We start from the raw sequence: 9,372 nt of genomic DNA, 5'->3' as shown, positions 1-9,372 counted from the left end.
AAGAGCTTCTCGGGGGACACACACACTCTTCTATGGCTTAACCAAAACTCCCGCTTGATTGTTTCACCCAAATAGAAGCATTCAATCTTGAGGACAGCTCGGTCAAACGCGATGCAGCCGACTGACCGCGAGCACGGGCCACTGATGAGAGCTTTTGATGCACTTTGATGGCACAGGGGTGTCACAATGATGAGGGATTGATAACTCAATCATTTGATACTCAGGAGAAGACAAAAATAAAAAAATACACTTTTCATTTCATGCAGTTTCAAATACGTTCACTGTACACTGCCCCAAATCACCAAAATAATACATATTTACAGACATATACTTAGTTCTGTAAGCTCATAAGAGGAGCGTCCAACTTGTTTACATTCATTACATCAGGGGTCTCACAGTTAAGCGATTGGTCACCTGCGTTCCTAAACTTTTGTCTCCAAGAAACTGCTCATTAACTGTATTACGTTGACAACCGTGTCTCCACGAACCTCAGGAGATTTCACTGCCACGACGTTTGAGCGATTCCACCCTCACACATGAATCTGGATATTGACCGTGTGTGGTGTGAGAGTGAGTGTGCGTCTGCAGGAGTGAGACATTGTCTGATAGAGACAGAGCCAGCGGTCTCGGTGATCTACTGCCTGCTTAGATCCTCATTTCCCAGGGTTCATAGCTCTATTCCATCAAGCCGCAGGCAGGCAGCTAAGCCTCTGCTCTCCCCTCCACTGTGATCTAATTCATCCTCACTTAGGAAAGGTAAAGGCTGCCTCTGTCTTCCTCAACCGGTCCAAAGGCAACTCATTTTTATCACTTCACTTTGATCTGTGTGTTCTGTTTTTCTTATCTTTGATTTACCGTGTAGATTATGTGATCCTGCTTTTTCCTTTTTTGTTTTTTATCCGTATTTTGTCTCTGTGCTTTATGCACTGAGCAGAAAGGGAAGAGAGAGCCTCATGTCCTTAACTAAAGGCTAAATAGGCACAAACTACACCAAAAGGAAGGCACATGAAACCACCCACATCCAAGCACACGGTCAAACTCTCTCACATAAAAGCAGATCGGCCTCTAATTCAGCCACAATTGAATAAAGTGTCAGTCTTTCTCTAAAGCAGATGGCATTAAATGAAGCTTCTTTTTTAAAATCACTGCATTCAGCAGCAGCAGCAGCAGCAGCAGCAGGAGGAAGAGGAGGAGGAGTTGTGTGTTGGTGAAACAGGTCAGGGGCTCGATGCAGATGTGCTGTTCATTATGTCCAGCTGTGCATTTGTATCTCTGACAGACCTGAACCACAATGAGATCTGGCTGACAGGCTTTTCACAGCAGATGACACATTTGGCGGCTGTAAGTGAAGGCGATATTACTGTGAATAGCAATGACACATCAGAATGAGAATGAGAATGAGAATGAGAGTTTTGGTCTCTCCAGCATAAAGAGTCATGTGTAGGAAAGGCCTTTGACACTGGTTGTGTATTGCCTTGCCAATAATTGTTTGCACAATGCATTAGGTTATTGATGAGTTCAGGGGGAAATGCTATTAAGCTTAACGCTCAATGGAAATCGGAAACTGACTTGGTCGCCATCATTTACTTATTCACGTATTTATAGAGCCATCAAATTCTCCGCTTTGAATGAACCGTCAGAAAGTGCAAAGTGAAGCACCACGTCTGCCCGAGGACCTACTGCTGCTGCAGCAGCAGCAACAACAATAGTCGTTTCATTTAATTCACCGTGCTTCACAGTAAAAAACCTCTCCAGACGACAAAATAGCAGCTGGATACGTTTGAAAATCCTTTGCAAAGCGATGCTGATGAAACCAATTACATAAAAAAGTGACATGAATGTTGTCATTGTAAGGCCCATTTCTGCTCGATGTTTGAATACAAATGAAAGCCGTATTCTTTCATTTCATCTGTATTTGTGCACTTCTTCTCAAAAGCTTACGGATACAAGTGGCACTGTCTCTGAGAGTTAGTAGTAAACTCAACAACAATACTCTCTTTTTTTGTGCCTCTTTTGATAATAGGGACATATTTTCCTTGTTGTATTATTGTCGTCTTGTTATCACACACTGTTGGCCGACTCTGGGGAATGTGTTGCTTAAGAACCATGCGCCACATTAAGGGTTCAGTGAAAGGAACATCTCTTTTTGTCTGCAGAGGCAGAATACTGTACCCGCGGCCTGTCTGCAACACTCATATCGACTTGAAGAAGCCGAGCGGTGCATGCCCTTCACCTTGTTAACGCGAGACAGTAAATGAACTCTTCCAGGAATGTGATTTTATTGACTGGAATCAGTTCTGCAGCCATCATACATTACAGAGGAATAGCTCTTCCACTTAAGCAGCACAACATTCAGCTTTTATAATTGGACTGGGGGCGACAAAGCTAATTGCTTCATGCCTTTTGGATTCAGGTTTCCATTAAGCTGTGACTGAGCCCGGCCTGAGACAGTTTGTGTTTGGTAAAGATACACAAGCCTTTATCAAGAACATTTATTCATGCATTATTGAGTTTCTATTATGTTTTTAACTTCTTTTCTTTTTCTAATTTGTAAAGAAATGTGTGACTATAATATTTCTACTCCTTCTTTCAGCCGCAGCAGATCCTCGGCCCTGTGTCCTCCTCTGTTCCGTCAACTGCCCTCATGTCCTACAACAAATCATAATTTCATTAATAATATTTTCATTGATTAAAACAATTGAGCGATTCATTAATTTTGATCCGTAATTAATTGATCTAATTAATCTCTTTTTCACGCACCTAAAAATGACTTAGAAAAGCCCTCAACTTGAGATATTTTCATTTAAATTCATTATTACATTATTGTGGCAGATCAAAAAGTTGATATGTCACAAAAAAAAAAAGTGGCTTAATAAAGTAATTTATTGTTTTAACAATACATGTTAGAATGTTAGAATGTTTTACATTCCGGATTGTACATCTTATAAAAAAGCAACTTGCATACAGAAACAGTTCAGTTGGAGATTAAAAATGAGATGAATGCAATTAAAAAACACAACGCTTTAAATATGACTGTAATTAATTAAGCGCAGTTAACGCGATCATTTGACACCCCTACTCATAATCACTATATTTTGCTGCTGAAGCTCAAAAACAGCATTTGGAGGGGAGGACATTACAATAATCTATTACCTGCTGGTGATACCAACATACATTAGTCTTTTACTGTCCTCTGGAGACGGAAGTTAGTTGACCTTGCCATATTTCAAAGGTGGAACGATGTCTGAAATCACAGCAGGTTTTACAAGGCTTATGATTTAAGCACACTTCCAGCGTCCCCTGTGGACAGTCATGACCTTTCTAATTAGTAGCTACAAATGATAATAATAATGATGAAAATATGGGTTTGGTGGAACATGGTTTTAAAAGAACAAAACAATAAGAAACCTCGGGGCTACCGTTTTGAAACGCGCCCACCTTTCATTCTCTATAATAAGAGAGTTGCCACACATTAGGTGACAAATGACTTAATGAGCTGCACACGCAGTCTTAATTATACGGCAGTTAGAAATGTAATTATGGGTTGCACCAGTGGCTTTCTTTCTAGCTGGCTGGCAGAGTGAGGGAGTGAAGCCAGAATGTGCATCACATACGAACCACTGGCTTATCTGTCACATGTGGGAAAAGGTTCCTGCCCCACAATTTAAAGTTGTATGTGGAACTACTAAACGCTCCTTCAGAGACCTAAAACAAGTGCGATCTACTTTGCTATCCGAGTGCTGCGGTGCTTAAGCTGCAGTTATGAGGTCATGCTTTACAGTACTGAGCAAATTTATGTTAATGTTGGACAAAGTATGCTTTATTTTCATGTATTAGACTCAAGGTGTATAATATATCTGTTCTCTCTGCGCCAATGAAGGCAAAAACGTGCCCATAAAACATCCTAAAAATATGAAATTATCAGCATGTGTTATGTATTCATTTATTTTGAAGCCTGGCATGTGCTGTTGCCAGAGGTTACTGCTGACGTGACGACAGAGTCTCCATGATATTGGCCTGGGTATGATATATAATCCATATGTTTGTGTTGGTCAGTCAGGGATGTCATTCATCCTTTGGTACAGACCAGTTAGGTTCACAAGGAGATGATATAGAAGCTGAATATTGTGAGTCAATGGTTTACGGAAAAAATAAGTTTAGATTATTACTTAAAAAAAACAAACAAAAAAAACCCAATGGAGTAAAGACTGAAAGCAGTTTCTCTTTAATTTCAAAATTTCAAATTTGAATAGGGGGTTAAATGTGACAGCAGAGATTAGACGCACAGTGATTGGTGTAAAGTAATATTTGTGCAGAACTTTTAATACTTTCATTTTCAGAAATACACCTATATGCCGAGAGGTAAAAAATAAGACTGACGCGCACACTTTTATTATTTATTTACTGTACTCTATAAAGTAAATATGGAGCGACAGCCAGCCTAATTTAGCATATTAGACGAGAAAGAGGATAAGCATACTTCCCAAAATATGTAAAAGCAACTTCTCCCAACAAAGAATCCTCACGCCAACACAATCTGGGATCAGACTTTTAATAGGACTTGAATTCACATAAATAACATTGGTTCATACATATTTTTTGTACATTATACAATTGTATATAATATATATTTCCCCCTATGATTTACATTCCTCTCTGGCTGAAATGATATCTACTTCCACAGAAAGCCTCGCAGGAAAGCAAAGCTGCTCTTTTTTTGTGCTGTTTATCAAGGTCCAGGTGCCAAAAGGAGAGGAGCGTGTTTCTCACCAGCTGTAAAAATAATTTCCCCCCCAAAATGACACAAACGGAAAAGCAGAAAGAGACTCTATTGCATCGTTTCTAGAGTATTACACGTCACTACGAGGAGTGGGGGTAGCTATTGAAATTCATTCACTGTATATATTTGACCGTATTGACTCGTGACACAAAAAAAAAGAACACCGCAAATGATCCGAGAGGCATGGCATTGAACATTTCTGCTCATGTTTTATTTTTCTGAGCGCGCGCTGGAGAGTAAGGCTTCACTCAACGTAAGGAACGTCATCATGAATATGAGGACGGTGAACCTGAAAGTGAGGTCACATCATCATGCAGTGACCCAGCCAAGCACACTTGCACTGATGACTTTGAGCTTGTCAGTCCAGATCACAAATCAACACGTGTGTGTGTGTGTGTGTGTGTGTCTGTGACAGACATGATTCAACAAGATCTGCAGATCTCAGAAAGTCAGGTCAAATTCTTGAATGTCCTTCGACTCTGGCGCTCCCCGCTGTGTTACCTTTAACCAGCGGATGATCTTTGTGAGCAAGGATCACTGAGTCAGTTAAGCGCGACAATCAAATAATCCCGATCGCTGCATCACTGAGCCAGATTTTTTTTTTTCCCCCTCCAGTCAAGCAAATCATAGTCCGTCGCTACAAATGTTACATGACATTTAACATCGAGAGTCCGAAGACGGGCGGGAAGCGAAAGATAAGTTCATAAGTCCTTTTCCCTCTCGTGTGTCACTTCATCACAGTGCCTTACAAAAGGTCTACGGGTTACGCGACCTCTTAAAAACTTGTTTGATTGTCTGAATTAACCCTCCGCCTGGAAAATGAAACCAGAGACAATTTGCCATCCACAATGTTTGAATGAATTTGTATCTGATGAATACAAAAAGCGGTGGAACTGAAAGACCTGCATAAAATATCCAATGGACCATTTGCGGGATCATGCATTTATCACGACGAGGCCGACATCAACAAAACGTGACACGTGTAGGTGTGTGTTGTGTGTGTGTGTGTGTGTGAACAAATCACAAAAGGAAAAACACAATCATGCCATGATATTGCAACAGACAGTAAAGTGTTAACCCCCCCTGCTCCTTCCCTGAAATACTCGAAAAAACTTGGAAAAGAAATCAAAAGATATTCATTTATCATCATTTCATTGTGATAAAAATTGCAAACACATCAGAATCATATCCCTTTTTTCTAAATAAGATACATTTACAATATGCAACGGGGAGGGAAAGAGTCACTGGCTGTGTTCAGAGAACTTTTACAGCAGACAATTCGGTTTTTTAGTCCAAAGTGCTTTGATGAACTAGATTTAGTGTTTGCAACAAACACACACACACAAAACAGTTTCAGCAGGGCTTTGTTATTGCGAAAGGAATTTGTATAGTTTATATCTGATAACCATTTTTAATTACTAATCGTCAATGATTTGGCAAATATAACTGAACACAACCAGTAGTAGTGCTAGCCGTCGTTTTCACGTCCCGTTCCAACTCTGCCCCTCAGCTGCTCAAACACTCACAGAGGGGGGAAATAGTGTTAATTAAGAAAGTGCATGAATATGTTAAAATTAATAATAAAAAGTAAACCATCTTCTCTTTTTTTTCTCCTCATAAATAACACTTCTTTTCCTCCAGTAATCGATATACCTCTTATTATACAGGTCAAGTAGTCACATGATGCAAATCCTCCCCTTTGTGACCTTTTTTTTTTTTAGAATCTGGGAGAAATGGTAACGCTTCCAGAAAGACTGATGGAGAAACTTCAGCAAAGACCGGTTACAGCGACCGACGGTGCAACATGTGAACATGTGAACATGTGATGTCATATTGTAAGAGGTCCCTCGTCTGACATCTAGATCGGTGTCGCTCACACGGTAAAAACGCAAAGAAACCACGTTCAGAATAACTGGAGCAAAATTGAACTTTCCAACGTTGTAACTCGCGTCAAAATAGCAATAAATTAACCTTTTCCCCTCCTCAGAAACTTTTAATTCACATCAGAATGCACTGTCGACATAAACTCGTTCTAACACAAGTATAAACATCATAAATTGTGTTTAAACTTTTTCTGTGGCCACTGTTGCTGACAACATTCCCTCCACGGTCTTCTGTCTATGGTCAAATCAAGAAGACAATAAATCAAACAGGAAGAGCCTTAAATGGTCAGGAAACCCATGAGACCTGCTCTGCTCAATGACAGACCAAAGCTCTCGTCAAAGAGACTTTTCTCCCATTCTCTGAAGGATTTGAGAAGCATGTTGATGGCTACAAACTATCAAGGCTGACATTTTTCTGTGCATATTTCCATCACTTTCTAAATCCAAAAAAAAAAAAAAAAGAAAGTCCACTCATAATGAAGATTGGAGCAGCAGCAGCTCGCAGTCCACCTGTCACCAGGTCACCAGGTCACCAGGCCTGAGTGGACTCCGTTCTCAGTGGCAGCTCTTCATCCCAGTCAAGTACGGCGACTCCTGTCGGCACAGACCCATCTGCTGCTGCTCCTGAAGATCCGAGGCCATGCCGTCAACAAAGTCGGGGACGGGCAGCCCTGAGAGTATCATGACCGACTTGTTCCAGATCATGAACGTGGGTACGACGGGCAGGATGAAGGAGATTTCAAACGTGTGGATGTGCTGGGAGTTCATGGCGTCGTAGAAGGAGAGCGAATTGTTGTCATAGTCTAGCAGGACACCCAGCCGCCGCAACTGCAAGCTCGCCTCCACCAGCATCTCCTTGCCGTCGTGGCGCACCATGAAGTTGTTATTGCAGCGCGACAAAACCCATGAGGACGAGTTCTTGCCACTCCATTCGTTCTTTGGGGCTGATTTGTAAGCCACGCCGATGGCATACCTGCAGGGGAACAACAGTTGGGAATGCATTAGTGATCTGAAACCACTGTCCTCCCTAATGACATCCACAGTCAAGCCCTTTGGGTCTTTCATTGGGTCTGCTTCAGAGACAATTAGTGAAAAGATTATAATTAGGACAAGAGTATACACTGTGTGTGTGTGTGTGTTGCATCGTAGCCTAGATTTAAACTCCTCTTAAAAAATATTTTAGTTTACCAAACCTACTTGCAGGCTTTATAACATCATAAAAATAATAAAATCATTTCTTTATAACGGTGTAAGAGCGTGTCATACCATGTGGACGCTCCAAGCAGCACCTCCCAGTAGTGGCACCCGCTGTCAATGAAGACATTACCAGCTGATCCATAGGAGCCCGTGCCACTGAAGCGCTCCGGGGTGTGGCTCTTCTTCAGCGAACTCTCGTCCTTCTCCATGGTCAGGCAGTCGTTGGAGAGGCGGAGCTTCTTGTGGGCCGTTTTTGGGTCCAACTTGAAGGGTTGACCTAGAGAGAGGCGAGAGGGAACGTCTGTGCGTTATTATCCTGCGCTTTAGCTGCTGCTGCTGCTGCAAATGATGATCTAGTAATTATAACGCTCCCTCAAGTCATTGTCACCATTTTATGAACAACAACAGAGGAAAGAAAACGTTCATTTTCATTTTTGCCCTAGTTGACTGCCAGCCCATTACAAAAAACTAAAACACAACCAAAATAGGAAACCTGTTGACGCCATTATACCACGACACATAACATGAGATATTTGATATTTGTTTTCCCAAATTGCCAAATTTTCATCCTCTAATTATCTTCTAATCTGTGGCTCCATCTGTCCCACACAGTTGTGTGTTCACTCTTCCATGTCACATTAACATTTAGCTGAAGTCATGTTCGTAGACATGTTTGGCCTTTTGGCAATGATCTGGATCTTCAGCTGCCAAATAATGCACCAAGTTCCTCCTCTAGACATCGACAGGTCTGTGGTTTGGTGCTGGGAAATGAGTGCACATTCTCTCTGTGTCAGACTGAAGAATCACTTGTTTACATTCACTTGTTTAATACAACTATTTTGGTCAATTTTATTTAAAAAAAAAAGAGAGAGAAAGTAGTCCAAATAAAAATTGGAGCACAATTTAGGCAGCAGCGCAAGAATACAGGACATGGAGAGTGGTTTGGGAAGAGAACACAGAGAACACGGAGAGGAGAGGAGACTGTTTTAAATACAGGACGAGAGTGTCGACTTCAAAGCGACTCACAGCCCTTGGTGAAAAATATTTCATTACAGTGGAGGAAGCCGCCCGGCATTCTCCTCAGCGCCTCTCATCGCACAGACTGGGAAATTAGCTGAAGGAAACAGCCTTCACTTTCACTGCACTCAGCAGCAGTCGGACTATTGAGAGGGAAATGCTGCTATCTGGTCCCAACAATTCAATTTGCAATGGCATCAGTGATTTGGGTGTAATGGCTGGAAAATAGAGAGGGCAACGTTTGGTGAGTGGCAGAGATAAGAGGAGGAGAGGAGAAGAAGTTGATGGGATTCTTGTGTGTGTGTGTGTGTGAACTTGTATTTTGTTACACGTTTAGCACCAAAAACCTAGTCCTAATGAGGCAGCATGTCTTCATTCTTGAAGAACTGATTACGTTTTGGGCTGAATTGTGCTTCGGTTCTGGTTAGGCATTAACTGGTTATGCCTGAGGCTTTGGTAAGGCTGTCCAAATGAATGCAAGTCAGTCCTGAAATG

At 41.5% G+C, this 9,372-nt stretch overlaps 1 protein-coding gene across 5 annotated transcripts in view; it reads right to left on the bottom strand.

The window, feature by feature from the left end:
* Positions 1–4,533: 4,533 nt before the first annotated feature.
* Positions 4,534–9,372, bottom strand: part of mid2 (midline 2) — a 130,809-nt gene continuing 125,970 nt past the window's right edge. For all 5 annotated transcript variants that reach the window (XM_058649838.1, XM_058649840.1, XM_058649836.1 and 2 more), the window contains 2 exons: positions 7,930–8,137; positions 4,534–7,636 (listed from right to left, as the gene is read on the bottom strand). In XM_058649838.1, coding sequence (XP_058505821.1) covers positions 7,219–7,636; positions 7,930–8,137 — 626 coding nt within the window. In that variant the 3' untranslated portion in view covers positions 4,534–7,218. The remainder of the gene's footprint in view (positions 7,637–7,929; positions 8,138–9,372) is intronic.

This window comes from Solea solea, chromosome 14 (genome assembly GCF_958295425.1).
Source record: "Solea solea chromosome 14, fSolSol10.1, whole genome shotgun sequence".
In the NCBI taxonomy this organism is placed as follows: domain Eukaryota; kingdom Metazoa; phylum Chordata; class Actinopteri; order Pleuronectiformes; family Soleidae; genus Solea; species Solea solea.
This window is presented reverse-complemented; position numbering and strand designations above follow the sequence as displayed.